The 24,703-nt window shown below is 31.9% G+C and overlaps 1 protein-coding gene across 3 annotated transcripts; it reads left to right on the top strand.

Moving 5' to 3' along the window:
* Window positions 1–1,230: 1,230 nt before the first annotated feature.
* On the top strand, window positions 1,231–21,992 carry LOC134700125 (mesotocin receptor-like). 3 transcript variants are annotated; one of them, XM_063561495.1, is made up of 7 exons: window positions 1,231–1,280; window positions 14,930–15,064; window positions 16,012–16,165; window positions 18,017–18,333; window positions 19,295–19,433; window positions 20,646–20,747; window positions 21,391–21,992. In XM_063561495.1, the coding sequence occupies exons 2-7, from the start codon at window positions 14,933–14,935 to the stop codon at window positions 21,648–21,650; spliced, it is 1,104 nt and encodes a 367-aa protein (XP_063417565.1). In that variant the 5' UTR covers window positions 1,231–1,280; window positions 14,930–14,932; the 3' UTR covers window positions 21,651–21,992. The 3 variants fall into 3 exon arrangements, with proteins under 3 accessions (XP_063417565.1, XP_063417566.1, XP_063417564.1); XM_063561496.1 differs by lacking the exon at window positions 1,231–1,280 and adding an exon at window positions 2,910–3,023 and having other exon boundaries at window positions 16,024–16,165; XM_063561494.1 differs by lacking the exon at window positions 1,231–1,280 and adding an exon at window positions 2,910–3,023.
* Window positions 21,993–24,703: the final 2,711 nt, after the last annotated feature.

Below are 24,703 nucleotides of genomic sequence, written 5' to 3'. Positions count from 1 at the left end.
AAGTTCTTGTAATTCAATTTACACAGTTTTGTATATAATATATTTAGATTTCATACAGGACTTTAAATAAACCATGTCTCCCGAATTTTATTTGAATTTTATTTCTTTAAATTAACCATCTGTTGTCTGCTCTTTCGTCGGGTTGTTGCCTCTTCGTCATATTCACCATTTTTATTTTCAATTGAATTTTATTTGGTTAAATTCTACAATATAGACGAAGTGTTAGATGAAATTCCCTACATGGTGATACAAACATTCAGTCAAATTCGTGCTACTGTATTATATTGATGGACTTGACTTTCACATCTTTCCGAATCTTCTATATTGACGTTTAAATGTTTACTTATCAATAAGTATAAATATATTATTAGATACCGCATTTAAAGTAGAAGGATGTTCTTTGGTTTCTTATTTGAACACGGACTCTTAAATATATATATATAATTAATGTCCTGATCTTCACGTAGTTAGCCATATATAATAACTGTAACACTTATTATTCAAAATAAGGTCAAAACTGCAGTTAAAATATACTCAGCAGCAAATAAAATGCAGTATTTTCCATTATTTGTTGAGGAGTAGGAATGTCTGTAACGTATACTTTGTATCTTCAATTTGGAAGGTTTATTTAAAAATGGTTCGAAACTTTGACAAAAAACGGTTGTAAGAAAGTCATGAACAAAAAGATTGGTAAATTGAGATTTTTTTATTTCAATTTTTAAGGTTTAACACAAACTTTTTGATTTGTGATGTTTAATAGACAAGTGCTTATATAAAAGGATGAACATTTCATGATAATATAGGTCAAATTAGAGATTATGCCTGCTGAGCTGGTAATACTTCACAAGCAGTGGTATATATTCAGTGGTTGTTAATAAACTCATCTTAGATACCAGGATACAAATTGGGTACGCCAGACACGCGTTTTGTGTACACAAGAATCATCTGTGACGCACGAATTGAAAAACTACAATATGAAGTTGAAGAGCTTGGAGAACTCAATACAATGAGTCGCGAAATGCAATATGGTAAATCTTCAGTCGCATGATTAAAAGGAATCTTTTCTGTAAGTTCTGCATTATGCGACTGCTAGGTTATTATTAAGATAAATTCGGTTGCTACACTTTATTTGCAAACACACGATATTGTGAAACTAGTATACCTGATGAGATGTGGAGCGATATTTGATTTGCTAAGTATATATTGTATAAATCTTTCCTCTTTACAAGGTAGATACATTTATCATACACATTATGTGTAACATCCTGTAACATTACAATGTAAGTATTATACAAATTTTGCGCAATTAATTTTAACCTATTTATATTTTAGAAAATGATAATAAAAAGAGCACAGTTGTCTCTGTGTTGTGCTACATTATAAATGCATATGATTTTGAAGTATAAAATAATAAATAAATATGCCCGGTATCAAAAATTACAGTATTATACGGTATTATATACAATTGGATATGTGGTATAATTTTTATAAAACAATTTGATACGAGAGTTCTAATGACGTTTTTTAAGCAATACCAAGTTACCTACAAAATTAATTAAAACCCATATAGCAACGTCAAATATAAAAATTCCCGACATGACCTAATGTGATGAAATTAAGGCTGATGACTTCAAATAGGCCAATTCAACATATTATAAAGTTAAAAGGTTAGTGGGAGTTCAACTATTGTATTCAGTTTAAACATATTTATTTATAGTGGATTGGAAAACAAGTTTTGAATCTTAAATTAATCCCTATCCACTTTGCTGGTGCGAACTATTGTAGCCATTATCCTCAGTTTTGTGAACTTTTTTTATCTAGCACATGCAGATTTGTCATGATGAAGTCTTTTACATTGACAGTTAGGAAAAGTTTATAAATCGTTTGGCGTGAATAAATATCATGATCGCGTACTAAATTATAATCCTGGTACCTTTGATAACTACTGTAACATTGTCTTTTTTATATAAATAATGCCGTTATTTTTCTCGTTTGAATTGATTTACATTGTCTTATCGAGGCCATTTATAGGTGACTATGCGGAATGGGCTTTGCTCATTGTTGGACGCCGTACGATGACCTATAGTTGTTAATATCTGTGTCATTTTGGTATTTTTTGGATAGTTGTCTCATTGGCAATCATACCATAACTTCATTTGAATTTTGTCTGATTTCAAATGATTGCTACTTCCATGTATTTGTCTCTCTGTTTAATATTTGTACTCATGACATGTCTTGATAATCTATTCCGGGGTTGGTACATTGAAATAAGTCTTGTTGAAGATGTGAACCTTTCATTTAAAAAAAAACATATTTTCGGAAAATTACATATGGAGATTTTTATTTTCAAATTTAAATGTCTTAAGGATGTAATTAGGTAAGGTTAGGTAAAAAATAAGAAATTAAAAAAATTAAAAGTGATACTTTAAGCTGGTTGAGCATCAATTATGGATAAAGATAAGCTTATATATTACCTTATATTTGCATTGGTATTATTAAGTCTCCAAACAAATGAAAGAAAATCAAGAATCATCTAAAATCTTGATAAATGACCTTTCATGAGCTATTAAGTCTTATATGGAAAAAAATGGGTGTTATGGGGCAAAATGTTTTACATTGTTTTGTATGCGAAAATACTAAGGAGTCCGAACATTTGACAGAAATTCCAAAACCTGACCTAAGTACATATGTAAGCTCTTCAAGTTTTTTTTTTATTTACTTACAATTTTGGTTCGTCTTTGGGTATCCCCCTTTAAAGCGCCAAACAGAAACAATTTATGAAATTGTCAAGCACACACACTTAAACATTATATAATCTTAATTTTAGATCTGAATTTAAAACAATTACATATTGTTACATGCTGTATGACTTGCGTTATAACACAATTATGTCTGTACACGCACTTGACTCTGTTTTTCAATTTCATCTCAACATATTTGTCAACATTTAACTAGAAGGTCTTGTACTGGAAAAATTAGTAATTATCTGGAATACTGTGGAAGTACAACCGTGATATAAAAAGGTAAGGTTTTTAAAATATGTAAATGAATCGCTGACTCTTTTTAATTTCTTTTACTCCAATGTTTGGTTCTTTGCGTTTCTGATGAACGTCAACAAAATAATACACTTCTTTTGGTCCTCCTTCTAATTACATAAAAAAAAATAACTACTTATAGGAAATATGCTTGAACATGTGATAGAAGATACATGTAGTACGCAGACTAATGGATGATAGTATGGTCTAATAATGTATCATATTTAAAAAAATAAGTTATGAGTATCAGATTTAAAAGATCAATCTTCTATGTTGGGGTTCAGGTAACTTAATTGACTATGATTTGAATCAAACAGTATTTTTATAAGAAATATGACATAGTAATATATTCTGAACGATATCAGGGATAATGGGCTAACAATTGTCTTCGTGAGAGTACCAAATGTGGATAACCTTATGAAAAAACAGGCCAACAGTTCATGTATCGACCACTAGTTGTAATACCGACACTTAATTTTCAGGCCTCCGCAGCGTAATCCAACTATAATAAACATCTCTGCAGGTGACCAATATTAAACTAAGGAGAGGTACGTGGTGTGATTGGTAATGAGACATCTATCCATAAAAACATACGTGTATGTAACTATCTGTATTGCACCCATAAAAGTCAAGTCAGCTTTCAAAAGTCTCCAGTCGAAAAATTCAAAACCATTCAAACTAGGCAAAACTAGCTGATATATAAACAACAATAACCACCACTTAATAATAGGCTCTTTTTTGTGACTTGCACATAAAACATGTAGCGGTGTTAAATTAAAACAGAAAATGTGGTAGAATTGCCAATGAGACAACTATCCACAAAAGATAAAAATGCCACAGACATTAACAAATAACTTGTTTGTGAACACTTAACCCTCAGTTAATATTTAATATTAAAATAAGATGATGGTGTATGAATGCCACACAGGTAGGTTAAGGCACTTTAACGTAAATAGGGGCAAAATATGATATTTCAAGAATAAAATTGTTTTGACAACAATTCATAAATCTTAGTTGTTGAATTTATATTTTCATGTAGTAAGGATTCAGTAAACCGAAATTTTGGTCATGATCGCCTAGGTCACGTGACTTCCACAGGGGTAAAATGCCTTAATCAAATTGGCAAAAAGCGGGTTACTACACTGAATAAAAATCAACAAACTTTTTTTTAAACGAATCCCTGTGCTTTCCCGTTGCTTAAAAGTGCTGCGCGATTTTCCAGAAGTGAACATATTAAATTAAAAAAATATTTTTAGTTTACCCGGCAGCATATAACGTTAAATTTGTACACAGTTTCGTTCTTAATTTGATTACAGTTTCATATTCATTAAGTGCGCAGCACTTTTCTATTAGGTTATAACTATAGCTTTCTATTTCACTTGATTTTTTTGAGAAATATCGTCTCTGGTAACCCGTTTTTTTGTGAATTTAGATTTCGTTTCTATGGTTTCGATAAATTGTCTATGTCATTCAAGCGCACTGACGACCCGAACAATCATCAAAGAACCGCAACTCTGTTGTTACAGTTGACGATGCTGGAGTATTTACATTATTAAACCTCAACATAAATTGATCTTATTGACAATATCCGTTGAAATCATTTGACCTTTGTAGTAACCGACGATAGTAAAACAAGTTGTGCGTGTTTGACGCACTTCTTCAGGTTTCAACTGTATGTAGAATGTCGATTTTTCCCGGAAAAAGAGACTGACAAAATATGTGCAGTTCCACCTTCATAAATAATTTGTAATACCAATCACTATGTAAATTTGGTGGCTTGAAATTTAAAAAGTTGTCTTATAGTGTATATGTTGGTTGTCTGAGTTCTCTATATATATATGTCAGGGGCGGATCCAGCCATTTAAAAAAAAGGGGGGGTCCCAACCCAGAGTAAAGGAGGGCAGGGTTCCAACTTACTAGGCAAGGATATTCATTTCCAAAATTGATGTCCCAGTCAGTACTGTCATGCAATTACATTTCATCCATCATGCATTTTGTGTACATATATCAAACATCACATTTCATTTTGTGACCAAAACAAATATTTTGTGTTGGTGTTTTACAGTTTTAAAGGGACAGTGGCTTGCTTTAATTTGGTTCATGTCTGTCGACATATCTGTTTTTTTTATATATTAGGCTGTTAAGTTTCTCAATTGAATTTTTTTTGTCCAAGCCATATTTAGCCTGTCAACATATATTTGTTCCACCTAACAGAAGTTCCGGTGGAAACTTTATTATAAACAATGTTATAATACCTGTACCTGATGGAACAAATATTCTATACTGTTTATTCCGTTAGGAACATCTACTGTAATATTTATACCTGTGGAAATAATATTCCAGAATATTTTTTCCATTTGGAACTTATATTATGAAGGAATTTCTATTCTGTGACAGCATTAAAGTCTTTGTGTGACCATGTATTGCATACACATAGGCGGATTTAGAGGGGGGCCCCGATCCCCCCTTTTTGGAAAAAAAAATGGTTGCTTATATATGGAATTAATGAAGCGTGACTGGTGCTGGCCCCCTCTTAGAAAATTTATGAAAATTTCTGGATCCCCACTGTTACATATTTCTTGTTGACCCGCGCCCATCTTTAAAAAATTTGGATAAACTTAAAATAAAATCAGTTTATAAAACATGTAAAATCACCCAGCAATTTTTAAAAAAACTGTAAATACTATATAGTACTGAAAGTTTTGCATGCATCTAATACACTATTTCCAGTATATGATCATTTATTATTGCAATTATTCAAGAATGGATGCCTTAGCTGTTATCTGCTCTTTGGTTGGGTTGTCTCATTGACATGCATATTCCCCCAATTCCATTCTCAATTTCACTAAAAAATATCTATTTATTGAGATTTCTAATAATTCCTCATAAATGTGCATCATCAGCATGATTCAGTTACAAATGTTTAAGAATGCAAGTTCTTATTATTGCGATATTTACCTAGTCACATTATTCGCATTCAATTATTTCTGAATTTTTAGTACTGTACATGTAGTGTTTGAGTGGTTTACAATAGGCAATATGTGGTATAGGACTTTACGGAAGAAAAATAAATAAGCAAAGACAATGATAGAAGTCTCATCTGTGTCTTATTTTGATAATGGAAATGGCAATATTTTATGATTACATGTACATGTATCTGTATGATTTACAACGACTGAAAGTATGTTTTCTGTCCAAATACAGAAAAATGGAGCATACTTCATGTAAAACTTTTACTGGGATTCATGTTTAGTACATGTACCAGATTGTTGCTTTATATATGTTTAACTTCTTTAAATATTTCTTTATGAGTCCTTGTGCATGTTTTGTGTGTTTAACATCAATCAAGTTTGATTGAGCTATTAATTTATATAATTTTGTTTTATTTTTTCTGCATTGTCTACAGACATGACTGAGTTTGAACTTCGTCAATTGCTGGTATTCATTGATATCTACACGTCATTCATGTTGACCGACACTCTTTACCTTATAGTAGATTCTTTTAAATACAATGTTTATTGCAAGAATACAATGTATAAAAATCCTAAATTTAGCTTGTGAATGTACATGGTACCACCTTCTATTGAACAACCTGCATCTCAAACTTTGAACCTGTATTCACCACTGCATGTTTCATTTGTCATTATTTACATAATTTTCTAAGGATTTCTCAAGGTTGAATTTTGTACTGCAACATCCTCAATTGTTAAAGGCAGTACAATTTTCAAGACGAGCATTTCAGCTAAATGACTATGTTGTATAAAATTTGCTCGTAGTTGTAGGCCTAACACTGACCTTTAGTTTTTTTATTTTTACATCATTTAGTTGCTTGCCCGTGCTAGGGAGAGTTGTCTCATTAGCAATGAAACAACATTTTCTTAGTTTTGTATGTACCCATACATGTAGATGATATGCCCTTTCTTAATCTGATATACATGATATATGTTAATTTCACAGAAAAACTCTCAAAAACATGTTTACTATCACATGACTATTGTCTCATTGGCAATCATACCACATCTTCTTTTTATATTTACTATGTCACATTTAATGTGCCAGTTTCTCAACATGCGTAAGCTTACATTGTCCTTTTTTAGTTGCTGTCTGTCATTATTTGTTAATTTGAGTATTAAGGTAGCATAACTCATGTACAAATGTAATTGTGTGTATAAATGCAAATGATAAAGGGTTTTACTCATTATTGAAAGCTGTACAGTAACCTATAAATAGTTGTGATGAACATGATGAAACATCCAAGAACTTTCATAAAAATCTGAAATCAAACTGGCTCAATTGCTCATGAAATGTCATGTAAGAACAGTGCATAAATAGAAATATTTAATCAAATTAATGGTTTGATACACATGCTTGACAAAAAATTAATGGATGATGTTACTGTTCAAATGTTGATACTGCTGTTTGTTCTTATGAACATACATGTAATGTAAATTTACAGTTATCTATAACATTTAGCCCTGTTTTGTTGGTCTTCTGTCCGTCATAAATTGCACATGTAATTTTTCCACTATACAGGTACAACATTGTACAACGTACATGTATATGTGCACAAATTCTTTTTAATCAAATTGTAATTGTTTAGATTAATCTCTGTCTGACATGTCTGTGTTCATGTTGAAATTAGAACTGGTCATCTTTGACCATTCTTTACTGCTGTGGAACGATCTCTACGAGGCTGCTACAAGATGTTGAATTACTTTATAGATTACATGAGGTTTTTTCTCTACACATGTTTCCATCTGTCATTCTGTAGGTCCCGTTAATTTGACAATTTAACAGTCACTTTCTGCATTCTATTTAAATGGAGGGTTTTCTTTCTGTCCAGAAAAAACAGGCAAGAAAAAGTGGGTGTCAAAAACTTGGTCCTCCTTTCACCTTTAAGCTGAGTCTTACTATATTGTTTTAATCATTTTTAACATGCTGTTTGACAACACCATGATCACACTGTGGAACTTCTGGTTGGAAGTTATCTTTATTCAATTTCAAGAAGTTATGTTGCCGTGAACACATTGTTGTCCATGTTTTCTGTTCATACATCCTGCAGTCACGTATTGCAATGTACGTATCTTTTGCACTTTTGTTCTCATCATTTTCATCTTGAACCTGTAATACAAAAAGTAACAATTGACAATTGTATATAAAAAAAAAAAACATCCAGTGAGCAGTATAACAGTATCAATGATTATATTGTAATCCAAACGTACATGCAAAGCTTCTGTGAAAAGAGATGTGTTAAAAACTTAACAATATCCACCTAACATTTTGTAAAATACTCACTAACTATCAAAATAACAAGTTTTCGCAAAAATAAAAATAACTCCACGCTACATTAAGTGTGTATGTAAATATATGTGCCTGTCTCGTTTGAACATGTTGAATTGTTTTACATTGTAATTTCGGTGTTTTTTTATAGCTGACTATGCGGTATGGTCTTTGCTCATTGTTGAAGGCCCCTACCGTGACTTATAGTTGTTAATTTGTGTGTCATTTTGTTCTCTTCTGGAGAGTTATCATTTTTGCATTCATACCACATATTCTTTTTCATATTAGATAATTTAATCTAAGTCAAACCAAAAGGAATTTAAATTTATATATGCATGTTTCCAGCCTCCAATTTGAAACAAAAAGGTTCAGGTAGGTAATTAGCCTTTTCCCGAATCCATATACATGATATATAGGACTATATTGGTAAATGGTCATCTCATTGTTCGTACACCAAAATGAAAATAACGCCACATCATTGAATGGAATTCAAATATTTAGTACGTGTGAAGCCAATCACAACTTTTTGGTGAACGCTTTTGAACATATTAGCCAGAATGCATATATAAGAGTCTGAAACGACAAATCCATTTTATGTCTTAGGCAGCAACCATTTGATTTTCTGGGGGGGGGGGGGGGCTATGTTTTTTTTACTGGACAATTTTTTTTATTTCAATATTAGCATTATATATAGTCATGATAGTGGCAGCTGAGGGTGGAACAAACAATTTTTTTTTCTCAAAATCAAAAACAAATTATTTTTTTCTCCAAAAACTGGAAACAAACTTTTTTTCCCAAAAAAACCATAGCCCCCCCCCCCCCCCCCCCCCCCCCGAAAATCAAATGGTTGCTGCCTTATTTTTTTAAATTATTATACAGGTACATTTCAGAACAGTGAATGTTCTAACTTCCCAGCCTATACCAAATAAGCATTAAACACCATATATACACATGTAGCAACCCAGTGTTGCAATTGTTTTAGGTGAAGCATAAATGTAACATATTAGATTTTGACAATATTCATGATATTAAAGCTTGATTGATCATAAGTTTGTACCCTGACATTTTTTTAATTTAGGACGTGTTTTTCCCTGTACACCAAGGAATAATTGAATAATATATGTGGTATATGTGCGCCAAAGAGACAAATCTCCATCAAAGTCATAATCAGGTTGGGAACCACCCCACAATGTTATAGAATATCCCTTTTATGAGGGGTCATATACATGTAACAATGTATAAGTTATTATATATTAATTTTTTGTAAAAAAAAAACACTTTTTAGTAGAAAACGCCTTATATTTTCTGAACTATATAGAGGGGGATAGGTCCTTTATCAGGACTCCGGGATCGGTGGTTTTAAGCTCGAGATTTCAGGATTGACCCTTTCAGGATCCGGGAATTCTTTTTGTTGCATTTTGGGATGTCAGGATTTATTTTTTGAAAAAATTCAGGACCTCAGGATTTCGTGTTTTTAAGCCCAGGATTTTGGGATCAGGACCCCTCCTACCCTCCCTCTATATAGCTATCTGGTATTAAATGGTCAAAACATGCCTATAAGTTTTGTTATACTTCTCGACTTTAATTAATCACACATATCATTTACTTTTATATTATTCAGAAAGTGTGGACCCCTCTTTTAGAAAAGTTGTTTCAAATATGATGTAGTTTTCCTTGTTCTAAGTAAAACATTCTTAGCTTTTCCAAGGATTTTTATAGTAGCACTATACAAATCCTTGCTTTATTTTATTTTTCTTTTCTATAACAGTAAAATAACCCCTTACTTGAGGAAGGGTTCTTCCCAACCTGATAATAACAAATTCATTTATCGGCCTTTTACACAGGCTAGGGCTATGACCAAGACTTAAAAGCAAGGTATAAGGGCATAAGGGACCCCAACATAACTAGTGTACACAATTTAAACGGGAAAACAAACAATCTAATATATATATACAAACTGAGAAATAACAGGCTATGAACCATACAATAAACTACTGAACGACAAGCCCCCAAATCAATCCTGACAGGTACATACACATGCAGCGAGTATGGGTATTGGGTTGTTTTGTTCTGCCGGCATACAATATATTTGCAATTCTGACAACGAACATATTTTGTAAGTAAGGGGAAGGAAACAAGTGTTCAGGCATTTTTTTCTGTTATATATTTATATCGGAGTACTCTCACTTGGGATAAATAGGTTTAATTATTAATTAAAAAAATTGCACAAGATATTTATACAGTGTGGTCGCGTGCTTATACACAATGGTTTTAAACAATAAATACAGGCAAGACAGTGATTTAAAAACAAGTGTTTATATCTTTTTATAATATTTACAAAAAATGATGCGGGAAATGGACATGATTGCATTTCCAAATGCAGTAACAGAGTAAGGGTGATAAAAAAATAAATAAAAAAAATCCTGTTTTGAAACAAATAGTTGCGGGCGGGTTGGTTGGTCAAACAAGGAATAAAATTGGTGTGGCCTTTATGCATGTTACTTATTTCATAAAGACTGACCAGTATAGCAACAGAATGAACCTTATTCTGGTAGTACAAAATGTTGAACATAAAGAACTTCTGGAGCTGTCTTTTGGTATACATGTATGATATTGTACACAAAAAATGTACAATGTCAAATGAATGTACACCCTACATCTCCTTTTATTCATATACATATTAAAGAACTAAAACATGTATATATGTACAAAGAAGCATACAGAATAAAATAAGGGTATATATTGTATATATAAGATTTACACTTGGGTACAGCCTACAGGACAAACAGAGGTGGATTTAGGGGGGAGGGCTTAAGTTTTTTTTACACCAACAACTTGAACAAGTGATAGCATAACAAATTTCCTGGACAGCTCATAGGTATTCTAAAAGACTAAAACTTCACCTAAATTGCACATAAACACTGTGGACCATATAAAATGACTTGCAATTAGGACAGTTCATGCATAGTTTACTATGCAATTCCTTGGTTCAGGGATAATTTCTAAAACAGATGGAAAAAAGGGGAAGAATTTCAACTTCATGGTAGATTTTTGTCAAAATGAAGACAGTCGGCTACAGAAAACAGCAAAAAGACGACAGAATACTTACTCATAGTCAAGTTATGGCGTACAATTTGGCTTGTAAGCTGAAATCCTTGGGTACATGGGCCATTATTCGCCTCTTGCAACAAAACATTCCCGTCCTTTCAAAACATGTGGATTTCAAGCTTCCTGTTGAATCGGTTTTCCAAATAAGGAAATCAAGCCACGCCTCCGTTGCGAGATCGACAAGTAGGATTTTCATACAATACAAGTTATGGCTTGTAAAATAATGTGACATATAATTTTTATTTTCAACAAATTATAATTATTTTTCTAATTCTACATAGTTTATCAATAAAAAGATCAAAATACAAGAGCGATTGACGACCAGAGAAATGAAGCGGACAGCGTCGTCACTATGGAGACGCAACGTTACTCATTAATATTCATGAGCATCACAAGAGTTATTTGCCCCTAAAAAAAATGCCTTAACATACCCGCGCAATGATAAAACTGTCCAATCAGAGACAAGCTAGAGTAGACGTTAACATATATAGGTCATCGTACAGTCTTCTAATTAGACTATTTACCGGATTGTTTATAACGTAAGCAAAACGACGTATGTCACATGTGGAGCAGGATTTACTTACCCTTTCGGAGCACCTGAGATCACCCCTAGTTTTTTTGGTGGGGTTCGTGTTGTTTATTCTTTAGTGTTCCTTCTATGTTGTGTCATGTGTACTATTGTTTGTCTGTTTGTCATTTTTATTTTTAGCCATAGCGTTGTCAGTTTGTTTTAGATTAATGAGATTGAAAGTCCCTTTGGTATCTTTCGTCCCTCTTCTTAAATAAATTCATTCCACTTAGTAAGCTTTTAAAAATGGTTCAGAAATTGCAAATACAAAACAATTCAAACTAGAAAAGTAATCGTATTTACATGAAAATAAAACACTTAACAAATATGATAGTATATACTAATAAATCCTTATGAGAGAAGATAATATTAAAAGTGTCATATCATACAATACCAATGCATAAGTTTTTATATGAACATAAAATGTTTTATGTAAGTATTGACCGACTCTCAAAGTTAATGTGTCTACACATCATTGCATTGTCAGATCAAATCATGCAAATTGTTGCAATATTCATCTTAAATTTAAAATTTATATCGTTTGTATATATTCATAAATGGAAGTAAGGGGATCTTCATTGGTTTATCCTTTTTTATCTATTCATTCTTGTTCAATCCATCTTACTATTTCCTTTCTATATTAAAACCTTTTGTATATTTTTTTTTGTTTACTGGTTTATTACTCGCCTTTTTCAATTTTTTATTATCTTTAATAAACTTTTTCTTATTTTGTTTTGGTCAATATTCGGCATCGTGTCAACCAAATTTCAACGTATACTATATAATTATAATTTGAAATAAAGAAAAAGCACCTGGCATGTAAATTGTTGACAAATAGGGCTTATAGATAAATCTCGTTTTAATTTGATTATGTAAGGGAGTTTATTTCTTATATAAAACAGATAAGGTTAGTTGTTTGAGCTGAATTTCATATTTTTGATGACTTGTATTACGGTTTTGTCATTATTTTATTATAATAAGTTCAGACAATGCGAATCGTTTGAATTCTGTCATATATAGGATCGTGAGCATGTACGTGGTTGAACCTGAGTCGGCAAATACTTGTTACAATTTGAAAAGTTCACATATTCAAGTTACATGTTTGTGTCTATTCTACTTAACAAATTTCCCATCGGTTATGATACCAATTAAAAAACACAAACCAGATTAAGTAAGGACAATCCTATTTATAAGTTATAATGTCAGTTTCAGTTTGAGTAAAGGTAACCTGTTACCAGTTAAAAATGTGAATATTTTCAAATATTAAAAGAATTTTAAAGTATATCATGGAAATATCTATGTTGGAAAACACTGTCTCACTATCTGCAAAAAGACGTGTTTTAACGTGAAAGTCGCCTTTTTTTTCTTCAGAAGTGATTATTTCACCAATGAAAAAAATTATATCAAACTCACCTTGCGTATAACAAAAACAATCTTTGCTCTGTTAAAAAAAGGAGCAAAAGATACCAAACGCGCATCAAAATTCAAAAGTCGAATGCCATGAACAAACAAAAGACCAACATACATTTTGCACCTGCGCTTAAATGAATAAGTTTACGCTGGGATGACACTATTTAGACATTGTTTGTTTCCATTTAAGGATTATTGAATGGTTTTAATCTAGACATTTGGTTTAGGTTAATGCGAAGCATGACAAATTGAAGTGATATATATATATAAGCGTTTAAAACAATTTGTATTTAAAGATAAATTTATTCAAAAGTAGTCTGCTTATCAAATTTTTGAACTATTAAAAAAAAACCATAACGAACAAATCAATTAATGTGTATTTCCACTAGCTCCTCGATTTCAAAGTCAATTTATGTCCAACATAAGGGAAACAGCTGAAAAATAACTATTTTTGTCCATCAGATGAGTTAAGCATTGTTTTACTGATTTTTATAGTTCGTTCTTACGTTGTATTGTTATACCACTGTCCCAGGTTAGGCGGAGGGTTGAGATCCCGCTAACATGTTTAATCCCGCCACATTATTGATGTTTGTCCCAGTCAGGAGCCTGTAATTCAGTGGTTGTCGTATGTGTATGTGTTACATATTTGTTTTTCGTAAAAAATTTTACATACATAAGGCCGTTAGTTTTCTCGTTAAAATTGTTTTACATTGTCTTATCAGGGCCTTTTACAACTGACTATGCGGTATGGGCTTTGCTCATTGTTGAAGGCCGTACGGTGAACTAAAGTTGTTAATATCTGTGTCATTTTGTTTTTTTGTGGATAGTTGTCTCATTGGCAATTATACCACATCTTTTTTATTATGAAAAATATGACGACTAAACACATTGGTTGACTTTGTCTGATATCTGCTCTTTGGTAGGGCTGTAGTCTCCTTGACATATTCCCTATTCCATTCCCTATTATATAGCTTCAGCTTTCAACAAGCAGATTTAACAAACTAAGCTTGTTAAACGACAGTAAACAGATTAGTAAGACTCATTTCTCTAGGTCAACATTTCGTTTATCTTTAACAAGCTTGTAGTTTCCCCGTAAAACAACCTATCATAAATCGACTAATTTGTTGCTAAGGTAGCAGTTACCATTTCTGATGAATGGCATTGTTTATTTCATGACATGTTTGCACTGGGCTTTTTTCCATGTGTATATAAGGGAACATGTATTTATCTATGTCAACCTGTATTTAATCATAAATGGTATACAATAGGGAGATGTGGTAGGGCTGTCAATGATACAATAAACCATCAAAGTTCTAATGAAGTTTGTAAGAGCAATCATAGGCAACCGAACGACCTTCGACAATAAAAAAAACACAATACTGTATGGTTCGAAGATTTAAAATATGTTATTTTTATTTTAGGTTTTGCAAGTAAAAATCCATATAATAATTAAATCTCATTTTTAGAACAGAAAGGTAGTTTGAATGCATTCTGTCTTTAAATGTTAATATTATTGATATTCGAACAGTAAATGGAAACCACCTACCAAAAATCGAATGATTCTCTATCCACAATGGCTGCTATGTATTCCAACGCGAGTGTTAACAGTAGCTTTGACTTAGATTTAAGGAATGGATCCAGAGAGAAGATAAACACTCCTTCTGTAAGTATTGACTTTCCTGTAATCAAGATATAGTAAAATAAAATAGGAAATAGGATACTGTGTTGTGTTTGTCAATGTGAATATACTATATCAGAGATACATCTAACTTATAATTTAACTAAAGGTCACCAATATGGTTTATCCATTGAACACCGCAAGTTTATAATTATTGACTATTTATAGTAATACATGTAGAACTACAAATGAACAATTTATAAATGGACATGTTATCCAAAAACATTTTCTTCAATTATCTTGTTTAAAACTTTTCATGAATTATTAACCCTTTACATACTTTAGTCGTATCAGAAAAGATAAACAAATTGTCTGGTTGATGAGAAATCATGTGGTCAACTAAGTTACACATTCTTTAACATGCTTAATAGTTTTTGTGTGAATCAGGCAATATCAGTATTTTCAAAGTAATAATTATCAAACCTTGGTACTTATCTTATTAAGTATCTATTCTAAATTGAATCGTAAACCAACAAAAAGATCGGACTGTCAGCTTCAACATGCTCAAGAATATTAAAGCATATTAAATTGATACAAACTATCTAGTAAGAAAGAAACCCTTGTTTCTATCTTGAAATATCTTCCATTTTTTTTTAATTTAAGGAGTGACTGGAATATGTTTTCTGTCTATTAAGAAAACACATAAAAAATGTGGTTAACACTACATATCACGCGTTGCAATATTTTTAAAGTGTGCACCACATGTTTTTCGTGCTTTCGAATAGGCAGAAAAAATATTACAGTCATTTCTTATGATTAAATTCTAAATTCCATTTTAAACAGTGAATCATGAAAAAAACGTTGATGACGTCACGGTCACATAACAAAATTATGCCTTTGAGCTAATAAACAAAACGATATCAGCCAATCAGAAGACACGTTATATCCAAAATCAAATTATGTATCAATAAATATTTATTTGGTTAATTTAGTCTTCTATCCAGACAATGAATGAAGTAACTAAATGGATGGCAGTTGGAATCCTGGTAGGAATTTTGGTGTTAAACTCAACTATACTGATATTACTTTTTCGCAAGAAACATAACAGTAGAATGGCTTTCTTTGTACAAAACTTAGCTGCAGCAGGTAATATATCTAGGATATGTCAGTAGGTCCGAGACCAAAATTATTTCGTAGTGCATTTCTTTTGCAACATAAATGAAAATTTTAAAAATCCCACCTGCGCTTACTCAATGAAATTTTAACAGTGTGTTGTACTTTTTATGGGACAAATTAAATCAAAATTTTAAAAATCTTCATCTGCTCTAACTCAAAATATGGACAATTTTGTGTTTAGGGTGTCTTAAAATCTTATGACAGCTTCCGAAGTGCTATTTTTTTACCTTTTTCAGCTAGACCAAATCACTACTTTCCTGTTAAATTCTGGACCCAATTTTTTGGCAGTGTAATTTTACCCCCCTACTTACAATTTGAGGCATTAAACATGGAGAAATAAATTTGGAAGGAGTATAAAAATTAATGGCAAGTGACCGACTGTCAACACTAGGGACTATATTTGTCAAGGGACGAAAATTGTGGTCTCGGACCAGTATAAAATATGAAAAATTTATTAATTTGCCTTTCCTGAATAATCTTCACCAGGAACGTTCAAATCAAAAACAATGGAAAAAAACCAATTGAATTATGTTTATCTAGCAAATAGTGGCAACATTACTATACCTATGTGCAAAAGACATAACACAATTACAAGTTACTAACTAAAACTCACAGCAACACATCAATTATAGGAAAACAATGGAACAACAAAAGCACTGAACTGCAACTTTAAACGGACGCATGAAAAAATGTCTTTGTTTGTTTTTGAAGTAAAACTTAAGTCCTGTATTTATCTAGAAAGTAAATCATTATGACCCCCCCCCCCCCCCCCCCCCAGCTATCAGCTTCCAGGAAACAGCTGAATGCAATTAAACATTTAAATACTTTTATGAGAACTTTATACCGCCAGGGAATCAATTAAAACGTGAGTGTATTTGTTTTATACATTAATCATTTGTTGTTTACATGATAACGTCCTTTTCCGTATAATGTCTCGTTGATCAAAATTTGTCTCATTCAATCTTTACTCGGGATTTTATTTTTAATCAATTATTTATGATTGATCGCTTATAGATTCGTTAACTTCAATGTTTCTGCTGTTTAATTATGATAATTTGAGGTTTCCACGTATAAGACAAACAAGTGAAATCACAGATTAACATTAATGATATGAAAACAGTTGGTACAAATCTGTTCTTGATATTTCCTCTTTTGAGTACATACAATCAAATTTAAATATGACAAAGATTTACGTGAGTATATTTGTTTTTAAAGTAAATTTAACCAGTTAAGAATAGAATTCATCTGTGGTATATTTGTAAATGATAATTGCACTTACTTAACCACACAAATTACCTTCAGTATGCAACACTTATGGTCACCGTTCTGACATACCACAACAAGTACCTTGGATATGCAACACTTTTGGTCATCGTTCGGACATACTACATCAAGTACCGTTGCTATGCAGTACTTATGGTCACCGTATGGACATACCACAACAAGTACCGCTTATATGCAACACTTATGGTCACCGTACGGACATACCACAACAAGTACCGTTGATATGTAACAGTTATGGTAAGCGTACGGACTTTATCAATAAAATTGAGAATTGAAATGGGGAATGTATCAAAGAGACAACAACTCGACCATAGAAAAAACAACAGCAGAAGGTCACTAACAGGTCTTCAATGACCATACGCAACCGTGTTGTATATGTAAAAGCAACAGCATGATAAATACCAAGTTTTTGAAAGCTCTATTTCAAAGTGCATTTAAAAGTTGTAGCCATAATGACCATTAATGATAGACAAATGATGATAATATGATATTGCTTTGTGGTTATTTCTTAAAGCAATTGATTTTTTCCTGTTTCAGATTTCTGTGTTGGTATTATTTATGTTTTACCCGAGCTTATCGTATTTAGATTTCATATCGGTTGGACAAGATACGCATGTTATATATTGTATGGAGTGAAAATGTTTCCGCTTTACGTATCTACGTTTGCTATTGTTACCCTGACACTAGACCGTGTGTATGTTATTCTAAGACCTATATCTTCATCTGGCAGAGGTGTAAAATACAGAGTATCATTAATAATGACAACATGGATTCTAGCAATATTACTTTCTATACCATATATGGTGTGTGTAAGATTCAACAATGGAAAATGTGTACATGATTTTGAAAAAAAGGTAAAATTTCTACATGCGTATTTCAAATTCAATTAATGTGGTATTATTCTACAAGATAAAGCTATCGACCAAATACATTTATCGTAGATTTTTAGGAAGAAAGACATTTGTACGACTTTCAACAATGAGCAAAACACAAACTTTATATATGATTTAAAAGACCTCCATATGACTAATTGTAAAACAATTGTAATGAGAAAACCCACGGATAATGTGTGTTCATAAATTAAACAAAACAAATATGAAAGGCAGCAACCAACGGCACTCAGTGAATTACAGAATCCTGACTGGATTAAACACACAAACTATGTTGTTTGCCTTCAAATCTTAAAAAGTAAATATACGTATTATCAAATCACAAACATTTAACATTTTTAATTCAATGAAATAAAACACTTCTTTTTCTGACTTTAAATATGACAAAAGAGAAGATGTGATATGATAGCCAATACGAAGACTCTTTTCCAGTGACACAGTGATATAGAAATTAACAACTATTATGGATTCATTTTAAACTTCAAGTTATAAATTTCCGATATATTGAAGCAGGGTTATTTCGTTACCGTATATCGGGTTATTTTCGCGGGGTGCAAATTTTCGCTTATTTTCGCGGACAGAACTAAATCGCCAAAATAAATTCCGCCAAATTAAAGGTGTACATACAAAGGTATTAATAAAAGTTTTTAATTCGTTAAAATAATAACCGCCAAAATATTTCGTATACCTTGTTCAATGAAAATCGCGAAATTTTACACCCGCGAAAATAACCCGCTATACGGTATGTTGTACTATCCAATTATTGCGATGTACATGTACAGTGTCATTTTGCCAAATTAATTCATGTTATAAAATGACATGTACTGACATATGAAACTTCTACACATTATACACAGCAACTATACATTTCTTGTATATAAATTTTGAAGATAAATCACGATATTTTTTTTTGGTTTGTTTCTAGGTTATGCTTATGTTTGATATCAGCCTCATTCTGATTCTGCCTGTCGTGATCATTGGAGTGTGCTATACATGTATTATTGTGACAATTTGTCGTCGCGAGCGAAATGAACTTTTGAATGAAAGTACTAAAAGAAGCACTAGTGAGTATTATCTTTGAGAAACAATGTGAAACAGTAGACAAAAGAGTATGAGGGTTTACACCTATCAAAACAACCTTAGGTTTGACAAAAATAATATAACAGTAAAAATGTTACCGAAAAATACTAAAAGAAAACGTAAAATATGCATGACTCCCATAAATTGAATTACCATATACATGATATAATCATTTATTGACTTGCAATGTAACAAAAGGAGGCGACATATGATTTGAAATAAGATAAAATAACGTAGATGTTAGTAATCCCAGATCGTCGTACTGCATTTAACGATTAGCAAAACCCATACCCCAAGGTCGATCAGAGATCTTTGTCATTTTTTCTTTTAAATATTTCAGCATTTTACATATTTTTTTTGTCAGCAACAGTTATTATTTACTTTTATTTAGGAAGTTCGCATCAAACAAGTTATGTCTTTTTTTCGAAATAGAAATTACGGCCACAAATCTTAATTTTGAGCAAATATGCAAAATGTCGACCTCATTTTACTCAAAAAGTAGCGTATAAAGGTATATTTTTTATTACATATTTGATTTAATCAGGTAAAAAATAACCTATATGCAAATTTTCATGAACTTGTAAATACAGGATCAAAACTGTATCGTATGCCCTTAATCAATCATTACAAAATTGCTGTCTTCCCGTTAAATCGATTTATTTTTGTTTTTACACTCAATTGTATGATTCTGTCCTTTTGGTAAAGGTAGCATCACAATCAAACATTTAATCAAGTAAAGCATTTTTCACAAAAGATGAATGGTCGATTCATAAGAAAATAATAAAAAAAAATATACTTATTTTGTTATGAATTACAACACACGCGATCGATGTTCTTTAACTTCAATTAAAGCATGAGTGATCAATTCCTTTAAAAAATAGGAAAATGACTAATTTGTTTTGAATTCGTTTTACTCCAAATAGGTATCAAAGGTACCAGGATTATAATTTGGTACGCCAGACGCGCGTTTCCTCTACATAAGACTCATCAGTGACGCTAATATCAAACTATTTATAAAGCCAAAAAATTACAAAGTTGAACAGCATTGAGGATCCAAAATTCCAAAAAGTTGTGCCAAATACGGCTAAGGAAATATATGCCTGGAATAAGAAAATCCTTAGTTTTTCGAAAAATTTAAACTTCCAAAAAGTGTCTAAACTTATTGTTTACAATTGAATTTGAAATGCTCTTTGTAGATTCATCACGTAAAAACGATGGTCAAAAAAAAGGTACAAGGAAACCTTTCATTGCTCAGGCAAGAATACGGACCATTAAATTACTTCTGATCATCGTAACTGGTATGTATATATACTTCATAAGTGTAAAAAGTAGTGGACCAATTTTAAAATGTCAATCAACTATCAATAAGTTACACATCAAGATAAAAGGCAGAAGGAATATCAATTACTCCACAAAGAGATTTTATATAGGGTATACCTCTGATGAAGTATCCGAAAAATAAGGAAACACAATTCGTTAAGCGTTTGTTTGATTGTTTCTGTATATTACTGTATCAACAAAGATTTTGTCAGAACAAAATATATATACCAAACTAAACAAAGCTGTGAGGCAATTTTGCAAAACGACTGGACAATCGCGAATCCCTAAACATTGAAATCTTATGTCACAAAACCATGCTAGACATATACAATTTTTAAGAAAAATATGGATAGAAATATTTCGGAAAAATTTCAGAAAAACGGTAAGACACAAATATCAATCTTAAATGTTGTTTTAATAATTAACAATTATGAAAGCTGTTAACAAAACTCTTTCAAAACACTATTAGAAAGATATTGGAAGTGATTGAAATTATAAATTCGTAGTTGACCTTTGACATTTATGTATTAACGTTAATAACAAGTTCTTCAATTTAATTCCATCTATTAAGTCTTTTACTTTCCTCATTCAAAACACATGCATTTTCCTTTACTTTTACAGCATACATTGTTTGTTGGACCCCGGTTTGCGTTGGTACATCATTGATGATGTGGAAATGGATTAAATTAGGAGCTACTTATCAACTTCTGTACGTCTTGGCGCCATTGAATAGCCTCGTGAATCCTCTTGTGTTTTTATTGTTTCATGGGAAAATTTTCAAAAGAAAAGAGTTTGGAACTTACAGATTTAACCCGTCTGGAACATTAAAAACGTCAATTTTTACAAACGGGCCTGGAAAGCAGGTATCATCCAGGTGTTAGCTATTTTTTTGGTCTCTATATATTTTTTTCTGTGTTAACTGGTAATCTGAGAAAAAAGTTTTGCACACTGCCATGTCTACTGTACAACTTAATGATTTTACATTTAAGGTTGTTTGTTGTCGATAAAGTTAAAAAAAAATAATCCGGGAATACATGATTAGTTCATAGCAAGTCCGTTGTTTTCAGTCCAATCTTTTTTCCGTACACCTGGTAATGTACTGTAAAAAGATAGCAATATATGCAGTGTTGAAACTAGTACAATGTCTATATGCTATGTAAACAAGGTCTCAATGTAGTTTTGCGATGAATAGAAACAATAAAGCGCTGTTTGTCTGCTCTTTATTTGTTTTATTTTATGCTCTATTTTATGTTTTAATTTTAAATTAAACTCCATGAGGTGAACCAACGCTTGTTCTAATTTTGATTATTAATAAATATTCCATATCCCTTGATTTTCGTCTAAATCGAATGGCATTGTTATCTTAAATTGCAAGTTTAAGACTTTTAAAGCCAGTCCACATTGGAAAAGATAAAAACATGAGAATAGATCTTTCCTTAATCTTTCTCATACCAACAAAGGTCTTGATGGCGTCAACTTAGGCAATATCCTTCATAATAAATTAATTAGTTCAATCGAAAATACCTCCGTATTGCAAAGACCAGTCTGTACCAATCATTTATTATACCTATACCAAACCTTTTGTAACTAAAATTTTCAATTACAAACACGTTTTACAGAATCCTAATATCGACGACTTCAATTCTAAACCCCTGAGTGCACCTATGCTAGTTTAATTGACATATAATGCGTCTGCTCACATTAATACCGGTGACCCCAACCTTGTTAATAATACATCTCTACGAAATGTGTTATCGAAAGGTCCGAAACATCGTGAGCCTTAATCCATCAATTGAAAATACAACTTTAGATTTGATGGATTCAGTCGAGGATTAGGTCAGACAATGGGTTAAGTACGCGAAAGAAGACGTAGACACTCTTTCCGAATGGATTAAGGCAGTTAGGTCGTTGATACAAATCAGAAATATGAAACTGAATGGGTCTATCAATGCCCATGCAACTTCAATCTTTACAGACCCAAATATTGCAAAACACTTATCCTACCTGAATGAAAAATATGTTTTTGTACTCGCAGATAAAGCCATTAACAACATCGTTTTTGTGTGTAAAACTCATTACATTAATTGCTTGATAAAAGAATTACCTTTTGACAATTCTCTTAGAAACTTCACATAAACCTCACGACACTTACAAAAGAGGAAATCCTAGATAATCAAAAGTTTGTTATATGTTCCTTTACGAATTCAACCAAAGACGAAGAACTAGATCTTCTATCACTGTATTGGTTACCTTAACTACATAAGTGTCCTACCAACGGTATATTGTTGGGTTTTCCAAGTGATCCATAAAACTTCTTTCTAAATTATAAACCTCTATTATATTAGCTATCAAAGACGGACTACAGCATTATTGTGAAACTGCCTATTCTAAAGGTGGCGTGAATCAGATATGGATACTTCAAAATTCCAAAGATCTTTAAGAGTACATACAATCTAACTATCTTTCATCTTGTAATAGTATTAAAATATTTGACTTTTCAACAATTTCCTCATTCCAAACTAAAAGACAAATTTAAAGAGTTGGTATTGCTTGGTTTCATAAAAATGAATGGTCAATATAGATACTAGTATCTTGTCTTAGGGAGGGATAAATTCTACTTTGTATAGGATCACTATAATTCAAACAATTCTCTGAAACTGACATTATCAAGTTGCTTGATTTCTTGATTGACAACAAATTTGTTACGTTTGGAGGACGTGTTTTGGAACAGAATGTCAATATTCCAATGGGAACAAATTGTGCCCCATTCTTGTCGACTTATTTCTTTATTATTATGAGGCTGACTTCATACAGGAACTTCTTATGACGAAATATAAGAAGTTAGCAATATCATTTCACCCTATTTTCCGCTATATTGATAATGTTCTTTCACTGAATGATTCAAAATTTGGTGACTGTGTTGAACTCATCCATTCAATTGAATTAGAGATAAAGGTTACTACAGAAACAGTTAAGCGGGCATCATGACTTGACTTATATTTAGAAAATGACAACGACGGTCGGTTGAAAACAAAACTTAACGACAAAAGAGATGATTTCAGCTTTCAAAATATGAACTTTCCATTTCTAAGTAGCAACATTCAAGCAACAACTGCGAACGGTGTTTGTATCTCTTAATTGATACGATATTCCCGTGCTTGCATTTTCTATCATAATTTCCTAATAGAGGGTTGCTGCTCAAAAGGAAGTTTAATACCAACAGTTCAAAATGACGAAGTTGAAATCATCACTTCGTAAATTTAATGGACGCCATCACGAGTTGGTTGACCGTTATGGAATAACCATTTCACTAAGGACATGTGAATGACGTTGTAACTACAAACCCCTTCCCTTTCATGAATGTGACCTACCGAATAAGACTTTTTTTCGGATTTATAATAACATATACAAAACGACGGGTGCCACATGTGGAGCTGCTTACCCTTTCGGAACACCTGATATCACCCCTAGTTTTTTGGGGGTTTGGTGTTGTTTGTTCTTTCGTTTTCTATATTACGTCATGTTTATTTTGTTAGTCCTTCTTATTTTTACCCATTATGTTGTCAGTTTATTTTTGATTTGTGAGTTTGGCTGTCCCTTATAAGGTGATGGAGGTATAAGCGTTTATGAAAATTTAGATATAAATACTTTTCAAATCTTTCCTTTTGTTTAGTTCACATGTTGAACCTCAACATTTAAACTACAACCATCCCCGCTTTTTCTAATAATCACACGCTCAGTAAGATGGCCAGAGGTTGTTACAAAATAAGCAGAGATCGGGGAAGGGACATATCATCTGCCGCCCAATTATAGTTTTTGTTTGTTATGTGTCACTTGTTTGAAAAAGAATGTACCCTAAAAATAGATTAAAGGATTAAAACGTTTTAACTAAACTTCTGAAATCCCTTAATTGGTGAATTTGTCGTCAGAGATT

Source organism: Mytilus trossulus, unplaced genomic scaffold (genome assembly GCF_036588685.1).
Source record: "Mytilus trossulus isolate FHL-02 unplaced genomic scaffold, PNRI_Mtr1.1.1.hap1 h1tg000122l__unscaffolded, whole genome shotgun sequence".
Classification (NCBI taxonomy): Eukaryota; Metazoa; Mollusca; class Bivalvia; order Mytilida; family Mytilidae; genus Mytilus; species Mytilus trossulus.
This window is presented reverse-complemented; position numbering and strand designations above follow the sequence as displayed.